The 20684-nt window shown below is 40.1% G+C and overlaps 1 protein-coding gene across 2 annotated transcripts in view; it reads left to right on the top strand.

The window, feature by feature from the left end:
* Positions 1-20684, top strand: part of ENTREP2 (endosomal transmembrane epsin interactor 2) — a 148500-nt gene that overhangs the window by 115184 nt on the left and 12632 nt on the right. For both annotated transcript variants that reach the window (XM_054215179.1, XM_054215178.1), the window contains exons 6-8: positions 3472-3632; positions 4270-4405; positions 18163-18238. In XM_054215179.1, coding sequence (XP_054071154.1) covers positions 3472-3632; positions 4270-4405; positions 18163-18238 — 373 coding nt within the window. The remainder of the gene's footprint in view (positions 1-3471; positions 3633-4269; positions 4406-18162; positions 18239-20684) is intronic.

The raw sequence follows: 20684 nt of genomic DNA on the forward strand, positions 1-20684 counted from the left end.
ACCTGCATGCTTATAGTTTGGCATAATAGTTTGAATGCCAAGCTTCAAATATAAGGTTGGCTATTTCCTGGAAGAAGAGCATGAATTCTAGATCTGTATTTCATTGCCTATCGGATTTCTGAAAGCTCCCAGCATCCAACAGCTCCAGGTGGTCAACAGAAACGACTGAGTATTTGGGATTTCCAGAGCCAGTGGATGTCTACTTACGCCTACTAAATATGTTCAAAATCTCTACTGACAGAGCTATAAAGTTAGGCAAAGCTTTTAACGCTGTTGGCTATTTGCAGGGTTTACTAGTGGTGCTGTTTGCTGTTTATCCTTGTCTGCAACCATTTTCTATCCCTGGCTTCGGCAGTGGCCATTGGTTAAATCCCTAAAGCCTGGCTAGGAGACCAGCTCTGTGAGTTGTTCCAGAGTGTCAGCTGTAGTTTTGGAAACAACATTGAATGTAACTTGATTGTGTTTATACTTGTCACCAGACAGGCCATCTCCATTTTTGGTTTGACGGTTCTTGTTGTTGCCTATCCTACTTGCCATCAGTGGTTTGAGGCTGATTATTTAGTAACAACTGTCTTCTAATACCAAAAATGTGTGTTTCCTTGTGAAAGCATTTGTCATTGTCCCTCCACCTAGTCCAGCTTTGTTAGCTGTTTGCATTTGCTTACTGTGGATTTTTCTTACCTATGGACTTCGTATTAAGTCTTTGCTGAGCCCCTGCCAGCTTTCACCATTTGAGACTAACCCTTAAAGATTTTAAAATGCATTTTACTGTAAGAGGAATAAACTTTTTCAGGCTAGTAGAGATTTGTAGATAGGGTAGTATGGAATAAGATGTGATTTAAATCCTACTTAGTAGCTTTACGATTGTTTTCTCAAGGATGTCTCCTCTTCGTGATAATCCCGTATATTTGCTATTGTTTCGTTTCCTGCTAGTCTCCCTCTTACAGCCTTTTTCACTTTAATTTCTGTGCCTTCCAGCAGGATGATATCACACAGGTAAACTATTGTTTATAACACACCCCCAAATATGTGCATCTTCCATGTCCGTTTTGCCACTCATTTTCAGTGTTGGTCACACAGAGTTTGTTGCCATGATTTGTATTTACAGTAAAGGTTCTTGAAAGGGATGCAAATGATTCTACTGTTAAACTGAACTGCATCTAAACATTAGATCTTTTCCTTCTTGAGCCTCTTCTACCCTGTGTAAAACCTTTCACTTCTGTCACATCCCACAAAACGTGTGCTGATAGTTCACTCGCTGTGGAAGTGTGATGTGTTTAATTGCCTTGCTCTGAGGAGTGTTATGAGTACCATTCCCTATATATGGCTGAATGAAACAAGCTCCAGGAACTCAAGAACTGAAGGGATGGAGCTACATCTTCTTTTGGCAGTATATGGAAATAGGCTGGGAGAAGGTAAAGAAAGTTGTAAAAGAAAATGGTTTTGTTTCCAGACTGTAAAAATGACCCAAATTATCAACTCTACTAGGAAAATGAGTGTAGTCCTGAGTTCGGTGGAATCAAGTAGGGTACAAAATGTGAGCCAGAGTGTACAGATATTTGCCTTCATTATGATAAATTTTCATGCGGCTTTTAGGTCACTAAGTTGAAGTTTGTTTTGCTTCCTTTTTTCCTAAAAGATTTTTCAGTGTATTTGGGATGGTAGCAGACTGATGATTGCTGATGGTTGTATCACTTAGGGTGGAAGTTTGGTGTTTAACAGTTAATATGAATGTAATGTTACAGTTTGGGAAATGGCTGTTGAAAGATCAGGTGAATTTAGACTGAATGACTGCAAAAATGTAGTTTTATTCTGTAAGACTAACCTGTAGAAATGTCTGATAGTGCTCAGGATACAGCATCACATCTCACGTGAAGGGAGTCCTTAATAACACCAGACACTTTATGTAACGAAAAGTAAATAAAGTAGATGTCATGTCTTTTTATTCCTGTACCATCAGTAGACTACAATGGCTGAAAGCCATTGATTGGCCGTAAGGTATAATGATATAACATTCTGCAGAGGAGGTTCTTTATTTCATAGTTACTTGTGAAAATATCTCTAGAGAGCCAATTAGTAAGCAACTAATAGTTCATTTTCACAAATGATTGAAATTGGTCCTCCTGACCCTCTGTTGTGTTGTGTTATTATAGCTTTGACCTTTGAAACAGCACACATAGAGTGTGTTTAGTAGAATTAAGATGTAACTCGACCTTTTAAATACCAAAGGCCAATATAATTTCTATGGTAATGTAAATTCAGCATAACTGCACCAAGTTAAATTTGAAAAATATAAAACTGTGACATGAAAAATTAAGGTAATTTACTTTCTATTTGCTGGATCTCCTAAGCATAAGCGTTTTCCCTTTTATTTCACTGCTTCTTAAATCTTTGTCATGGATTTAAACAAGTAATAATGTAATGAGACAACAGTACAAAGACATATATTCTCTTGTTCCAGTATAAAAAAGAAATATGCCTTCAGGAAGTTTTTTTAGCTCACTTGTTTTAAAAGGCAATAGATAAAGACCAAGTCATCTACTGATCTAAGAGAAGCGGTACGACAGCAGAAGCTTGCCTGGAGAAGAAAGAATTCTTCTGTGGGTTTGGATTGTCTTTTGATCCGTTCTATCTGTGGGGACCATATGCAGGTCAAGGTGGCTGGGTTCCATGTCATCTGCAGAGTGGTCCATATTTGATCTTGAATTAATTTAAGCCTTTGCTAGAAGACTTGTTAAGTTACAGTGTTTCTGCTATTGAAGGTTTCAGAATGGCTTCTTGGTATAGCTTGTGTGCTAGAAGCTGCTTAGCTTCCTGTCACAAGTGTTGACAGTAGTTCTCAGTATTATTACTTTCTGTTACTCAATGTAGTTACTTTCTTTTGGATTTTGAGGTGTTTATATGGAATAATATAAATAAAAAATAGGTGGGATATTTGTAATTGTCTTATTCAAAATTTAATGAATATGTGCTAGCTTGTTTCTAGTTTGTTTCCCTTGGGTTTTTTGGGGGGCTGGGGTTGTTTTTCTTCTCTAGAAGCAAAAGGCATTTCATATGGGAAACAAAACCATGTAAATAGTTATTTTAGTAGGTGTATGTGTTGTTCATGTTATTAAAATACAGCCGCTTATGTAGTGCTATAATAAAACTGTATTACAAAGTAAAATTATTTCTTGAAAAGCTATTTAATTTTAAATGCTTATGTTCTGCATCCTAAGAGTGACTGACTTTGAGGCACAGGCCTCTCTGTGTCTTTAGTAAAATCTTGCCTTATATTTTGGCAATTTGACTCGCATTCCTCACTGATCTCGAGTATTCTTATGTTTCCAGAAATGTCTCTCTCATTTCAGTATGGATGTTAATTAAACCAGATATTGGTCAGGGTTGCTGATAGTGTCCTTTTATTAATTTTTTTTATTATTGGTGATGATGTGTCTGCCATCTGAAAGAACTTGACCTGTTCGTTTTCAGTTTCTGCCGCAGAGGCCGCATTCTACCAATCCTGACTGCATGACTCCACATGGAACTATCCTGCATCAAACCTTGGATTTTGATGAGTTCATACCACCAATACCGCCTCCACCCTACTACCCACCAGAATACACCTGCACACCAGTGATAGAGGCGCAGAGGTGATTCTTCTTCCCTGTAGTTACAGTCGTCGCATAGTTCTGAGCTACAGAGCACGAAGCTCTTTCCAAGAATTGGAAGCCAAGCAATGTCCTTCACTTAGATTAGGTGTCTCTTTTCCAGAGAGATTACATACATTTTTTGCAAACTTGTTAGGATGCATCTGGAAATACTTGTGTTAAAGCACTGCTGTAATAGAGAGGTGGTTGAACTTAGCCAAGACAAGGATAACTATTTTGTTATAACTAACTATAACTAACTTAAAGCAGAGAGATCAGCTTATAGGTGATCCTTTCATAGTTGTTAACATAATACACTTGAATTTGAATATGAGATTTAGTTTTCTAAGGAAATTGTTACAGTTAATGTGTATTAATGTGGAGTAGCGAAGGACATAAATGACTGCAAAACTGGCTGGTAGAGATGGCTGACATCCAAAATGAAATACAATTTTTAAAGCTACGCTGTGAATGAGGGCTTTGTTTTGGTTGTCTAATAAATTTCTTCAGTATAATTCTTTGTGGTATATTGGCTTTGAATTAAGAGGACACTCTTCATCACTGTGGTGTAGGTAATAGTTTACCAAATAAATGCAGTGCCATTTCTTAATGAAGTTTGCTTGTTTGTGTTTTTAAACAGAAGTCTCCATTTGGACTTTCCTCATTCCCCATTCAGTGCTTTATATGAAGTAACCATTAACAGCCCAGGAATGCTGTATCCAACTGAGCTGCCCCCTCCTTATGAGGCAGTGATTGGAGAGACGCCTGCCAGCCAGGTAAGGAATGCCAAAGGAAATTCTTTACATAGTCTCCAAATTTTCATGATGCGAAACAATTTTAGATAAATTTAGAAGTTTATAAAAATCTAAACTACTTTAGGAGCTGTCATGGTTTTTGCCGGATTGGCCAATCAGAATTACAGATGCTTCCACCCCAAAGAGAGGAGATGAAGAGATTAAGAGATTTATGATTATAGAAAAAGAACTGAACTACTTTAATGAAAATATTAATAAATAATAATAATAAAAAAGTATGCAACATATACAAAACCGTATCCAGCTCCCAGGATGACGATCGCATCACCAGCAGACACAGGGAAAGTCCCAGGCTGGAGTCAGTGATGGACAGGAGCTGAATTCCAGATCTGAAGTCAGGAATGCTCGGATCAGGATCAAAAGCAGACAAACAGATGGGGTCCTCCTTGGATGTCGGCCATTGAAGAAAGAGCGAGCCAGAGCAGCCTTGACCTTTGATCCCTCAGCTTTTATACTGAGCGTGATGCAGATGGGGTGGAATATCCCTGTTGGTCAGGTTTGGGTCACCTGTCCTGTCTGCTCCTCCCCGCAGGTGGGACCCCTCTACGTTTCTCCGCTTTCGACCCTCTAATGGGGCAAACAGGGAAGTGAGCTGACCTTGGTTGTTATAGCGATAAGTCAAAGCAAGAGCCTCTGTGCATGCCGTTCCTTGGTATAACCAGGTCTTATCACTCTGAGAGTGAACAGCTTCTGAACAACATGCTCTTAATTTCAGAGTTCAGTCAGTTAGAAGAGGCCCAGCTAAAAAGTTAAACTGCAAATAAGAAAATTGGTTCTGTTTTACCTCAAACCAGGACATTCCACCCCTTATTCCATACCATTTGTGTTGTGCTCAGATTACTGTTGCTTCTTATCCATATAATATATACACACACACACAGATCTCCCATTTATGGTTTATCTTTATACACCAAAATTCATTAAGTTCATTTAGTTCATAATTGCAAGTTTTCATCTATTGTAGCAGAATCTTGGGGCAGAAAAGATGATATGAAATTCATTGTGGTCCATGTCCATGGGTAGCATGTCCATCTTGAAGAGTTTGCTGGACACCACTTGATGAAGCTAGCTCAGGTCTCATCACCACTATGTTATCCTGAAAAACACTTATTGAACACTGTTAGTATTATATAACAATTAACATCATACAGCTGAGAATTGAGTATTCTCACCAAGGGTTAAAATTCCTTGAGGTACACATTGAATTTCTCCATTCTCCAACATAACACACCAAGTACATCCAGGTCCTTGAGCAAAAACAGTCCCATGGATGGGTTTGCCTTTGCCTGAAGTAGAAAAACCCAAACAGATTTTCCCAATATATTCCTTTCATGCACCACAGGGACCTTATCCCCTTCTACATTATGTAAAAGGTCTGACTGAGCAGGCCCAGCTCGATTGATGCATCCCCTGGTGTTAACTAACCAGATAGCTTATGCTAAATGCTTGTCCCAATTTTTAAATGTTCCACCCCCCATTGATTTCAGGGTGGTTTTCAATAATCCATTGTATCGCTCAGTTTTCACAGAAGCTGGTGCATGACAGGGGACATGATATACCCACTCAATGCCATGTTCTTTTGCTCAAGTACTTATAATATTATTTTTTAAATGAGTCCCATTGTCTGACTCTCTTCTTTCTGGAGCACCATGTCAGAAGACTTGCCTTTCAAGGCTCAGGATGGTATTCCGGGCAGTGGCATGGGGTACAGCACAGGTTTCCAACCACCTGGTGCTTGCTTCTACCATTGTAAGCATGTAACACTTACCCTGATGTGTTTTGAGGGAGTGTGATATAGTCGATTTGCTGAGGCTCTCCATACTTACATGCCATTGTACCCCATACCACAAAGGTTTTAACCGTTTAGCTTGTTTGATTTCAGTGCATGTTTCACAATCGTGGATTACCTGTGCAATAGCGTCCATGATTAAATCCGCCCCTCGGTCATGGGCCCATTTATATGTTGCATCCCTTCCTTGATGACGTGATGTGTCATGGGCCCACCAAGCTAAAAATAGTTCACCTTTATGTTCTCAGTCCAAATCTGTCTGGAAAATCTTAGCAGCCCGGTCCATTTGCTGATTGTTTTGATGTTCCTCAGTGGCTCGACTCATGGGTACATGGGCATCTACATGATGTACCTTTATGACTAGTTTCCCTAGCTGGTCCGCAATATCTTGCCACAGTTCAGCAGCCCAGATGGGTTTACTTCTGTGCTGCCAGTTGCTCTGCTTCCACTACTTTAACCATTGCATTTGCCACCATCCATGAGTCAGTACAGAGATAGAGTACTCGCCACTTTTCTCATGCAGCAATGTCTAAGGCCAGCTGGATAGCTTTTACCTCTGCAAATTGACTCGATTCACCTTGTCCTTCAGTCACTTCTGCAACTCATCATGTAGGACTCCATACAGCAGCCTTCCACTTTCTATGTTTCCCTACAATACAAGATCCATCAGTGAACAGAACATATTGTTTCTCATTATCTGAGAGTTCATTATATGGTGGGGCCTCCTCAGCACATGTTACCACCTCCTCAGGTGGCATCATGAAGTCTCTGCCTTTGGGCCAGTTTGTGATCGATTCTAGGATTCCTGGATGATTTGGGTTTCCTGTTTGAGCTCGCTGCGTGATTAAGGCAACCCACTTACTCCAGGTAGCATTGGTGGCATGATGAGTAGAAGGAACTTTATCCTTGAACATCCAGCCCAGCACTGGTAATCGGGGTGCTAAGAGAAGCTGTGCTTCAGTACCAGTTACCTCTGAAGCAGCTCTACCTCCTTCATATGCTGCCAATGTTTCTTTGTCAGTTGGAGTATAGTTGGCTTCAGATCCTCTGTATCCCCGACTCCAAAATCCTAGGGGTCAACCTGGAGTCTCCCCTGGTGCTTTCTGCCAGAGGGTCCAGGTAGGGCCATTGTCTCCGGATGCAGTATAGAGCACATTTTTAATGTCCTGTCTTGTTCAGACTGGTCCAAGTGCTACTGCATGCACAATCTCTTGTTTAATTTGCTCAAAAGCTTGGCGTTGCTAGGACCCCACGTAAACTCATTTTTCTTTTGAGTCTCACTTCATAAAAGAGATTTCACCATCTGACTATAACCTGGAATGGCTATAACCTTTCTCCAGAAACCCACAACACCTAAGAAGGCTTGTGTTTCCTTTTTGTTAGTAGGTGGGGACATAGGTGTTATTTTGTTAATCACATCCGTTGGGATCTGGTGTTGCCTGTCTTGCCATTTAATTCCTGAGAACGGGATCTCTCATGCAGGTCCCTTGACCTTACCTCTTTTTACAGCAAAACCTGCTTTCATTTCTTTTCTTGAAAACTTCTTGTGCTGTATTGCCCCACACAATGATGTCATCAATGTATTGCAGGTGTTGTGGAGCTGCACTCTTCTCCAGTGTAGTCTGGATCAGTCCATGGCAAACAGTAGGTTGTATTTCCACCCCTGGGGCAGTTGACTCCAGGTGTACTGAACACCCCTCCAGGTGAAAGCAAACTGTGGCCTGCACTCTGCTGCTAAAGGAATGGAGAAAAGCGCGTTAGCAATGTCAATTCTAGCATACCAATTAGCTGCCTTTGACTCTAGTTCATACTGCAGTTCTAGCGTGTCTGTCACGGCAGCACTCAGTAGTGGTGTGACTTCATTCAGGCCACAGTAGTCTACTGTTAGTGGCTAGTCTCCATCAGACTTTCGCACTGGCCATATCAGGCTGTTAAAGGGAGAGTGGGTCTTGCTGATCACTCCTTGTGTCTCCAGGCGACAAATCAGGTTCTGGATGGGAATCAGAGTCTTGGTTAGTGTGATACTGTCGCCGATGCACTGTGGCAGTAGCAATTGGCGCCTCCTGTTCTTTAACCCTCAGCAATCCCACAACAGAAGGCTTATCTGGAAGGCCAGATAAAGCAGACAGCTGTGTAATGTCCTCAGTCTCTACAGCTGCCATACCAAAAGCCCATCGATACCCTTTTGGGTCTTTGAAATACCCTCTCTTGAGGAAGTCTATGCCAAGGATGCACGGAGCATCTGGACCAGTGATAATGGGGTGCTCCTCCTGTTTATTCCCACTTAGGCTCACTTTGGCCTCCAGTACAGTCAGTTCTTGAGACCCACCTGTCACTCCAGAAATAGTCACAGATTCTGTCCCTTTATGATCCCTTTATGATTTGATGGTAATAGGGTACACTGTGCACCAGTGTCCACTAGGGCTGTATATTTTTGTGGCTCCAACGTGCCAGGCCATTGAATCCACACAGTCCAATAAACTCTGTTGTCCCTCTCCACCTCCTGGCTGGAGGCAGGGCACATCTAATGTCTATAATTAGTAGAGATGCTGTGGACTGGAGCAGCAGTCCTCCTGGAATAATTCGTTCTTCTCTCTGCTTTGCCTTGCAACTCACCTAGGCCTGTAGGGCCCAGGCAGGTCTTTTATCCCACTTACTCATGTCCTCTCTGTAGTCACAGAGGCAAAATCACAGGATATCTCATAATGTGTTCTGTTTCCTCTGAGTTGGTCTTGTAGGAGGGTGTCTTCTCCTAATGGCTTGCAACATGGGTCCATGCAAGGGAAGAATAGGATTCTCCTCCATCCTAGACAGTTTATCAAACAGTTTCTCATTTTTCTCAATCTTTTTCTCCGTTTTATCAGTCCATTTTTCCACAGCTTGCTACAGTGAGGGGACAAGAAAGACTGTCTTCATACTGTCACATTCTGTTTGCCGCTTCATTTACAGACAATGAATCATCATCACATCCTCCCCAGATCAGTACTGACAAAGTATGGGAATACATTGGTGATGCACTCTGTGCAAACTTTTGCAACATAGGTCATCTATGTGGCATTTCTACATTCACTTCCCAGTCACCATAAATCACCTCTCTCACAGCCATTTAATACCTTTCTCTATGCTGCTCCATTTACTCGGGCAGCATTCGATATCATCCTTAAAAGGATATCTGTCCTTTACAGCTGATATATGAGTTGCCTCCAGAGACCTAGAGTCTGACTTTTTCCCAAGAGCTTTATCTATACCACCATCTCTGGCCAGGTTTCTCAACTGCCTAGCTTCGCTACCATCTAACTCCATGCTATCAGCCCCATTATCCCAGCATCGGAACAACCAGGAGACAAGTGTCTCACCATCATTATGGCTAAAATCCTTTCTCATATTTTGCAACTCCTTCATAGAGAAGGATTTGATGATTACCTCTGTATCTCATTCCTCCTCCTGCGCTGACACAGGAGCCTCTCCCTTATTGTCGTTAGAAGAACTCTTTCCTCAGTCTTCATCCGAAGAGTCCTCCCCCCAGCTATCTGGCTTTACTTGGTCTTTGTCACAAGGGATAGAGGAACTTACTGACCTCCTCTTTTTCCTTCTGGTCACCGCACCAACTTGTACTGGTGCCGATGGAGTTCGAGTAGTGTCAGTGCATATCGTACTACACCTATTCCTGCACCAAAATTTAAAGAGAAACCACCCCTGAAACCCATTCAGGAAAATCAACGCTAAAATCATGATTTTCAGAAAGGAACTGTCATTCATGCTACCCGAAGGAGATCCATACCTTGGCTCTAATGGTGACAATTTGGCAAAGTCAGTAAAGGGGGAAGTAAACATTTCCATGGTAAAATTCAAAGTATAATTAGTGATAGAATCCATTATGTAATGCCTGAGGTATGCAGGTAAAGAAGCTATCCATTCAATGACAGCATGGATCAGAATTAAACACAACAGCCGAATAACACGTTTGAACCACCGCATACAGGCACAAAGAGCAAATAAGCTATACAACACATGGGGCAAGTTATCAATTAACTTCAAAGAAATCCCTACAAAGAAACAATACAATAATCTGTCTAAAAACAACATGATGTGAGCTGTCTGTTTTAATCTCTGAGCAAGCTGGAATTCAGACTAGTCAGATAATCAGAATTCTGGTTGTGCCACAGTCATACCCCACGTTGGGCGCCAATAAATCTGTCATGGTTTCGGCCAGATTGGCCAATCAGAATGACAGTTCCCCCCTCCTCCAAAGAGAGGAGAGGAAGAGATAAGAGATGTACGAGTTTAGAAAAAGAACTGAACTGCTTTAATGAAAATATTAATAAATAATGAAATAATAAATAATAAAATAATAATAATGAAAAAGGAGACAATATATACAAAAACATATCCAGCTCCCAGGATGATGATCGCGTCACCAGCAGGCACAGGGAAAGTCCCAGACTGGAGTCAGCGACGAACAGGAGCTGGATTCCGGATCTGGAGTCAGGAATGCTCCGATCAGGATCAAAAGCAAACAGATGGGGTCTTCCTCGGATGTCGACCACTGAAGAGAGAGAGTTGACCCTTTGTTGTGGTTTTGGCCGGATTGGCTGATCAGAATGACAGATGGCCCTCCCCGCCTCTCTCCTCAGAGAGGAGAGGAAGAGATAAGGAGATTTATGAGTTTAGAAAAAGAACTAAACTAATGAAAATAATAATAAATAAGAAAATAGTAAATAATAATAGAAAAATAAAAATTAAAGAAGGAAAAAAAAAGTATACAATATATACAAAACCGTATCCAGCTCCCAGGATGACGATCGCATCACCAGCAGACACAGGGAAAGTCCCAGATGGAGTCAGCGACGGACAGGAGCTGGATTCCAGAACTAGAGTCAGGAGTGCTCAGATCAGGATCAAAGGCAGATGAACAGACAGGGTCCTCCTCGGATATCGGCCATTGAAGAAAGAGCGAGCCAGAGCAGCCTTGCACTTTGATCCCTCAGCTTTTATACTGAGCGTGATGCAGATGGGCTGGAATATCCCTGTTGGTCAGGTTTGGGTCACCTGTCCTGTCTGCTCCTCCCCGCAGGTGGGACCCCTCTACGTTTCTCCGCTTTCGACCCTCTAATGGGGCAAACAGGGAAGTGAGCTGACCTTGGTTGTTATAGCGATAAGTCAAAGCAAGAGCCTCTGTGCATGCCGTTCCTTGGTATAACCAGGTCTTATCACTCTGAGAGTGAACAGCTTCTGAACAACATGCTCTTAATTTCAGAGTTCAGTCAGTTAGAAGAGGCCCAGCTAAAAAGTTAAACTGCAAATAAGAAAATTGGTTCTGTTTTACCTCAAACCAGGACAGGAGTTAATCGTGCTGCAGGGGAACAACAATTAGAAAATATTTATATTCTTTAAACACTTTTTTTCAGTCCATTCTCTTTAAAAAGGGTTTAACTAACAAATCTTACTTAATGTGTATTCTCCTTATGTTCTTGTGTGTGTTTATGCAAATGCTTACGTGAGTGGTACTATTTCAGCTGTTATCATCCGTTAAAAAAATTGTACGATACTGGACTGCTAGTAACAAAAACCTAGGAGAATGGGTTGGAATACCGAAGCACAGTGTTTTTCCTTATTTGGAAAGTGTAATGATGTTTTAAAATGAGATTATACTTCTTAATTTCGGTAGGTAATAAGAAATCTTGATTAGGAAGCAGCTTTATTTCCTTAAAAACCCCTACAGTTGTAAAATATTTTTTATTCCAAATACTGATGATAGTGGATTTGCTTCACTTCAATATACTGCTTTTTAGTTGGAGCTCAGTACAACAGCGTAGGTTTAATAAAGAAAAAGACAACTGTGTGTCTTGTGCTATGTAATGCTAATAACTTCTGTATGTTATTGCATGTGTGTACGTAGCATAGAGCTCATGGGACATGCGGTTTTGCTCTGCACGTAATCTAAGCCAAGATAATTACGAATTCCCATTCTAAACTCTATGTGTAGGTAGAACATATACTTGAAAATTCCTAACAAAAATATCTGAAATAACCTCAGATTAAACAAGCTAAAAAATACAAATTTGCAGTCTGCTACTTAAGTCATATTTCAAATCATGTTCTGGAAAAGTACTGGGAGCATCTGGCAATAGCATAGGTTCTTGTAATGGTGAGCTCCAGTCTTGACAGGGTGGCTTCAACTCAGCGCCCAATTTATGCATTAGTAGTTGGAAGATCCAGCCCCCATAAGCAGGCTTCTATCAGGCACCAAAGTGCTAGAAACTGATTCCTGCTTCAGTGTTACGTTAGAGGATGAGAAACCACCACACGAAGCAAGGATTTGAATGATAAAAGGATAGGGGTGTGTTCTTCCTATGAAATAGCAATGACTGCTCCTCTGTCTATTGCTTACGCTTCTGGCTGTTACAGCTTTTAATAGCTTCTGCTGTCTTACAGCAGAAACAGTTCCTCCCAAGAGTGCCTAACGCCTTTATTCTGAACTTTGAGAAAGGATCTGGTATACTTCAGACAAATACTTACATTAGATTTTTTGCCTTATTTTGAGTTGACGCTTACAGTGTCAACTCAACTGAAACTAGAATTATAATGTATCTGTACATACAGCCAACGCTAATTTGAGCAAAATTTTGCTTGAAGTGATTTGTGATAATTGAATCAGCTGTCACAAGTGGGAAAATACTTAAAGTTGCTTTTAGGAACTGTAATTTCTTGCAGGCTTCAGTAAAAATTCAAGGAGTCAAACATTCTAGATATTGCTTAACAGTTTTTAATAGGCACTGTGGAAATACAGGTGTTCAGGTTGCCAAATTGCACCCACGTTACAGAGGGGAGAACATTGCATTTACCCAAAATATATCATTGAAAAGTTCGATAGTGACTTTTTTTTTCACATTGTGGGAAACCACAACTGAAACCACAAAACTGAAGAAATTATATAAATTTTTACTATTATACACAAGAAGATCATTAAGATAATTAATAAGACAAGTGTCTGAGGGGAAAAAAAGAATGTTGAGATTCACAGTCCCCGAGAAAAGTGCAATTAAAAGAACTCCAAGATATGCCTAACTTTGCAGCTTCTATGACTGACAAAGCAGCTTCTGACAACTCTTCTAATCCTTGCCTTGTACCATACCCTCCACCACCTGCCACAAACAGAACAAACATTGCACTACCTTTGATTTATTTGGCTATAATAAAATGAATCAGTATAAACTGCTTGTGAGTGAAGTTCTTTTCTGAACAGCAAAATTGGAGTATCCAAGGCCATCTCCTTTCTAAAACATTTCTTATCCAAGTTCCATCCTTTTTCCTTTACAGTAACTCAGTGGAACCTGAAAGTCCTGGAGGAGCTGTTATTTTTCAGTGATTAAAAAAAATTGGCAAAAGCAATATGAATATGTATAATTGTGGGGGGAAAGAGGAGGATCATATCTGATAAGAATTCTTATCTGGTACTAAGTAAGGTTTAGAAAAGTGGCTGTTTATACTTAAGCACAAACTCACCTTGAGCGCTCTTGTAATTGGGATTGGACTTTGTATTAGCGTTGACATCCAGCAGCACAATAGCACCAGCATATAACAAAAATATAATTTAACAAGACCTAATTTAAAGCAGCAGAGTTACGTTCTGGCAAGAAGTGCGTGAGCTTCAATAAGTAGATGGATTGACTGTTACTTGTTGGCATCCGGGGTCAGTGTCAGTGCCTTGCCTATTCATCACTGGTCACCTGGGTTCCAGAATTATTTGTTCTAATTGCAAGCGAAAACGAGTGGTGATTTTTAATTTCTAAATGGTGATAACCGTTTAGTTTCTTACTGGGAGTGAGTTTATCTATGGCTGGTAGCTGCTGGTTCAGAGAGCTTGTAGGATCAAGGTAACACCAGGGGCTGGGTGTCAGAAGTGAAGTATGTTAGCAATGCTAACTGAAGCCTTCACAGCGACGTTGTAGCCACAGACTTCACGACAACAAAAGTCCTGATGTATTTTTTTCCATTCACTGTCCCAGTCGATCTGTAAATGGAGGAATGGAGCCAAAATCTAAGAGAGTTCTAGGTCTACAAGAGGCACAAAATGGAGTGCTAAATTCTTACATGATGTAAATGCTCCCACATAATATGTACCAAGCTACAGTACAGTATGAACTGAAATAACTAGATTTATAAATACCTCAAAGGCAGACTTTGCAATGGAAATCATGGCAGAGCTTTAGCTACAGAAGTGCTTCTGGGAACCATTATGTAATAATGTCATAATTGTAAAACCTCTTACTGAGTATAAAGCAATAGGTTTTGTTTGTTTTTAAATTTGTTTTTAGAATTTTATTAAATTGTATCAAATTAGACTCAATATTTCTTGCATTTCACGGTCAACAAATGTCAGTGCTAATTTAAGTGGTGGCATCTAAATAAAAATTGCCGTTGGCATCTGTACTGATTAGGAATTCCCATTATATGACTACGGAAAATAAAGTGTTTTTCACACTGCTTTCCATGCAAAGTATTGACTAGGATAAAGAAAAGACAAGAACAAACAGATCAGCATTCTGGGTGAACTATACCACTGACTGATAAGGTTTACTGACTCGTAGGCAGTGCAAGCTTTTTAAAAGCATGGCTTTTCTTTCCTTTTCCTGTTGATAGCTTAGTGACGGTCTTTACCAGCTTTATGTCTGAGGATGTGCAAGCCAATAAGGTTTCGTTACCCTGGGCTGTGCAGGAACCTGTAGGAAACTGCGTGCTGTCCCGATGTGAACCAAAACTCTGACCTGTTACCTCCTGCAATTAAATCCGTGGTTCTCCTTCCCCCAAGCAAAAGAAGGTTAATCAATTCCAAATGCGTCAGCAATTTTTCTTGTGAATGGAAAAAGAACAAGGGAAGGAAAAGGAAAAATGAACACATTGATCAGATAAGTTTAAATGGCTTATGTTTTGCAGAATATGGCTAAATACTGATAAAAGTAGAAGAAACCAAAATTCAAATTATATCCCTGATTTCTTCTGCATGTCCAAAATCTTGAAATCTCTCATATTCCCATTATGAAAGATGCTATTTATCAATGAGGCTCTAAAGAGATTTAATGGATGAGTGCTTTTCTGTATGTGGGGGATTTTTATATAGAGGGGAATATTGATAGTCTCCTATTTGCTCTTGAGAAGCAATTTCTGTGCGTGTAAATTTGTCCCATCTATTTCTCATATTGTTGGGGTTTGGTTACGAGGTTTGTTGTTTTGTCTTGGGTTTTTTTTTTTTTTTAATTTCTAGCAGTTTTCATTAGAGTAAACTATAACATAATATAGTCTGCAGTATATAAGCAAGCATCCAGAAGTTAAGCTGAGAGGCCATGTCCTTGATTCACATAGTAACGAGTCACCTCTAAGAATGTTATCTTGTTTATGCAGCCCCGTGTCTTCAGGTATGTCACTGCAGGGTTTGCAGCCGCTGTAGGAGCTTCTGAGATTGAGGCAGAGCCCGAGAAGGGACGTGTTGTGTGGTGGCAGAGCTTTTGCATCCCTCTAAATTCCAAAGGATGTGAAAGACTGATACAAATGTCACTGTGTGGAGGAGCGTGCTGAGAACAGTTCCTCTCTGTGCTTTCCCTGAGTATAACGCGACTCCTTACCCTCAATGGGCCGAAGGACTCTCAATATTAACTCCTAACTGCAAGGTAAAGGAGTTTGTCCCCCCATGTGGGAATACGCCTTGGGTCCATGGTGTGTTCTGTGCACGCTCTGTTCCAACAAGGTGTCAAAGCAGAGAGTACTGATACTCTGTGGCTCGTGTCGAATGAGCTTAGTTGTCTTAATCCCAGGACAAAAAATTCTGTCAATGCTGTAATCGTTCCCTTTGGCAAACTAAGCAGGCAATAAAAAGAAAAGGGCACGAAGATTGAAGTGTTACAATCTAGAAGTGTTTTTGTAATAGGAAACGAAGGTACGTAAATACAGTGTACTTATTTCTTCTGCCTGTAAAATAGCGTGGGGTTTTCGAGAGAGATGCAATATTTTGATTTCAAGAACTGCTAAGCCAGCTTTTTTCGCAAGCCTTAACTTTGCTTTATATGCTGTGTGATAATGTTGTTGTTATTTTAAATCTACTAGATCAAGGCTACAGATGGTTCTTTGTCGCTAGTACAAGTTTGCCAAAACCTCAGCCTTGCATATAACTGGTTTTATAGGTACTAGGTGATTACACTACAGCTGCCAGGTGACTGGGAGAACGTACAAGGTCAATAAATGTTTCAGCATAAATATTTAGCAGATACTTTCCTGTCAAAGATTAAGAATTTATGAAACCACTTAGATTTAAAAAGAACCCCTAGACTGTTAAAAAAAAAATCAAACACCCTTAAAACGTATTATTTCTTCTAAAATGTAGTCTCATTGAATTTTCTCCAGCAACAAAGAGCATTTGAGGACACTCCTTATTTTTCCAGTTAGTTCTCAGCAGTTCCACAGTTAGTTCCTAGGAATGGTCTGCAATTTTGAGTGACATCGCTAATTATTTTTTTTAATCACAGATGTGATATTCTGCTTCAATTAAAAAAGACCCTTCAGGAAATTTCCAAGCAAATTGCTTAAAAATATGAGTGATTTTACCTTTGCTTCCCAGTCTTCTGTCCATCTGTTGCTGAGTTAAAGTATTTCTGGTACTGTTCTTTGTTTAGAGTGGTATTTGCTAACCATTAGACTTAAAGTCACTTTTAAAAACTGAAGTTGTATCAGCAAAAGTTTCCCAATCACTTGATCATAGTAAGCTCTGAATGGATGGATAGATAGATATAAAAAAAAATAAACACTGGTGAGCACAGTAAGTTATGCACACATACGTGTGCATTAATCTACACTGGCATGTGCACTGGAAGCTCTTTCCTTAATAGGTTCAGAATAATAGTGTCACATTCAATTTTTTAGAAGGCCAGATACAAATTAAGCTCGTGACAAAAAGGTTTTCACAGAGGTGACTGATAATTATTTCTGGACTCTGTCACCAACTGTAGTAAGCTTTTACTTGTTAATTATGGCCCTACAGACAGAAGCAGATATGACACTTTCTGCTAAAGATGGTATCAATCTCATTCCCTTTGACTTTTCTTTTTATATTTTTCTCGTTTATTGTTACCACCTATTTATTAGAACCATTTTTTAAATAATCACGATCCCAAAGAACTGCTAAAAATCTAATGAGATTGGCAAAAAGATCCCATCCAAAGTCTATTAAAATCAGTAGAAAGAAAATTTCCTAAATTTCAGGTGTTCATGGATGAAGTCTTTCCAGCAGGACTAATTCTGTATTTTGTTCACGTGATTCTCAAAAGTGAAGGGAAGTTACCCACTTAGATCCATCATTTCAGAGAAAAGGTGAGTCCTGGTATTATCTCCCTTCAGCCATCTCTGAGCCAGGAGAGCACCCTGCGTCGCCCATACGGCTTAAAAATGCATTAGGTGTTAACATCTTGGCAAATAACCACAGGACAGTGCTGCTCTTGGGCTTGTTTTTATGGTTTCTGTTGTTCCCTATCCTATTTTAGTGTGATAAAACGTGGTGGGGAAAAAAGCATAATATGGAAAAATGCAGACTGTAGAAAAAGAGATTGCTTGTAATAAAGCCATTAGTTTTAAGCATTGCAGACGTTACGTTTTGTAATGTGGGCCTGCAGCCCCAGCTGCCTTGTGAATTCAGGATGAACTCAGCTTGGAGACTCTGGAAAAATGAAAAATTGCTTTAAGCATGTTCCTTTGCCCTGCATTTGTTCCTGACCTAAAGATATTGTAAAATACTATATCTTTAAATAGCTCTCAATCTGAATAGCAGCTTATGTGATAGTTATTTCACATTGTCAGGTGTGTTCTTAAGATCATCAGCGTTATACTTTGTTTTGGTAAATTGCAGATTAATGTGCTGTTTCATTAAACAATTTTCATTTAGGTGACTGGTACTGATCAGCAAGTGTCCGAGTCAAGCTTGGGTGAGAGGAACATGACCCCGGACATCAGCACACAAGGTGATCACAGCATTGTCTTTGTCTACTTGAGATAGATGTAGTAGGGTTTTTGAGTGGACTTGTCATTCTCTTCTGCCCTTCTGTTCCCAATGGAGAAAGAAGGATTTGCTTTTAGATTGTTCATGGCAAGAAGAACCTTTTCTTCATAAACTGGTGTGGCTGGAAATGCAGAGGAGAGTTTTGCTCAACAAAGCACGCTCTGTAAGGCCCTCTGAGGCAGATACGGCAACTGTCATTTCTCTTTGAAGAGTCACGTGCACAATGGGCAGTTTGTTTCACGTTGTCAGCAGCCATGGGTGCCTTCCTGATCGTCCATGTGTCTTCTCCATATAGTAGTTTCCTGCACGGCTTCCAGAAGCCTCAATAGGAAGCTTTGCTGCCTGAAGCGTAGATGTTCTGAACGCAAGTAGCTGAGTAGCAGCACCGAGCCTCTTTGTTTGAAGTTTAAAAGTTACTAGAATAGGCCTCCTTACCATGTCTGTTGGTATGGAGGGCTTTTTAAACACTACAGCCTCAGTGGATCAGGAGATGTTGAGCAGTTTGCATAAAATAATTATTTCGGTAAAACTTCCATTAAATACTTTTTCCACATCATATTTTATGGTATCAATGTATAGACTGTCAGGTGTTCTCAGTACAGTTATGGGCAGAGAGGTGTGGGCAGAGTGGTCCAAGAAATAGAAACAGACATCTCTGGCCTGGCATCTAGAACGGGACCAAGAGCCAAACAGGTTAGTGAGGAGCATCTCTTCCTACGCACACAGAGCATCTGTTCTCTGAAGTAGAATTTTTGTTTCCAGAGCGACCAGTGGTCACCTTTAACTACTGCTAAATATAATTTTTTTCTTAAAACCCTGGTGTTTGACAGCTGCAGTGGAGTGTGACAGCTGAAGGTGACTACGTTTTAAGGGCTATGTCTACAGAGCTAGTTCGTAAAGTTCATAAGTACATCTGGACTTCACATCCACATATGAAAGCCTAAATTTTAAGGCTAGTGCTAGAGCTTTGACTATTGGGAAGCAGTGGACTAGCTCTCAAGCCAGGGATTTGACATTCCATGTTGTGCTGCGCACGCATGAAAGGGAACTAGGCGGGTCCTTGGGCATGTTTTCTTTATGTAAAATGGGTCAGGTGTCACCATTCCATGTCTTTTGAGCAGTGATTGCCTCTCGTCTGCTTCAGGCCTCTCCTGATGTAATACCAGAAAACCCAGGCCAGTGGAAGAGTAGAATAGTAAGAAGCTGTAAAAATACAGTTTAAGGCCCTTGAGTCCAGGTAGCAAATGGTGCAACCAACCACACTCTAGTTGTCAATTAAATCGAATCAAACCAGTGAGAGTTTGGTCGGTGAAGATCTGTGCTCTGAAGACAGGCACAAACTGGATGCTTTCATTTATCCGCACAGACTTTATCGATATTTCAAAGCTTGAGTTAGGGATATGTTGCAAAGAATCATCTAACCACGTAGAAAATGTTTGGGGACTTATCACAAATACAAACGGTCCAATAAACAACTGCAGCTTTGCACCTACCACATAATAAATGGTGCATATTTATGCATTTTTAGCATAATGTAGATGTATAGCTGTATTTCTGTTATTGATTATTATGTCCTTTTTGGCAATGTTATGATTGCCTTCTAAGCATTACAAATTTATTTCCTGGAAGCCCCAAAAGAAAATAGTTGTGATTCATTTTATGTAAGAAGAAAATGTCCTTCGTAAAATATAACCTCATGAATATTTGATTTTCATTTTGATACTTAATTTTCCTATACTGTAGAAAGCTTTCTGCTTCCTAGTCCCCAAAACATGGGAGCTCTTAACATTCTCTAATTCACTAAAAGATCCTATTTTTCTGTTCCTAAACAAAACAGTTAAAATACATTTGTCCTGTCAATATGGTTAGCAACAGCTGTTATGCAGAAAAGGGCATCAGAGGCTGCGGAGCTGAACAGAATTCTGTGATCTGTATTTTGTAAATATTTTGATTTTAGATGTAGGACTTTAAGGAATTCCAGTCTGATAGGGGAAAAGCATTGTCTATGTTATTGGAGCCTGGAGACTGGATTATCTAGTTTTATTTTCTTTATTTTTGACGTGAATTTGGGAATAATGCAGAGCCAAATACTTATTTTCATACAAGGGGCCATTTTCATCCATAACATGTATTTGTAGACGTGACAGAGGAAGTGATAACACTCTCAATTTTTAATACAAAGGGCTTCAAAGATGATGTGACCTTGCACAGAATGTTTAGCTTCTATCTGGAGCGTGTGTGTCACGTATTTTGTGTGCCAGAGTTGTTATATGATGGTAAATTCTAATTGTAAAGAACTTAGGTACCCGCTTCAGGGAAGTGATGACTGATTAGAAAGTGTTAGGTGCAAAGCTAATCTTGACAGTAGGGATAGGCTTTAAAGTGTTCAGAGCCGTGGTTTTTCAGGA

Source organism: Rissa tridactyla, chromosome 9 (assembly GCF_028500815.1).
Source record: "Rissa tridactyla isolate bRisTri1 chromosome 9, bRisTri1.patW.cur.20221130, whole genome shotgun sequence".
In the NCBI taxonomy this organism is placed as follows: Eukaryota; Metazoa; Chordata; class Aves; order Charadriiformes; family Laridae; genus Rissa; species Rissa tridactyla.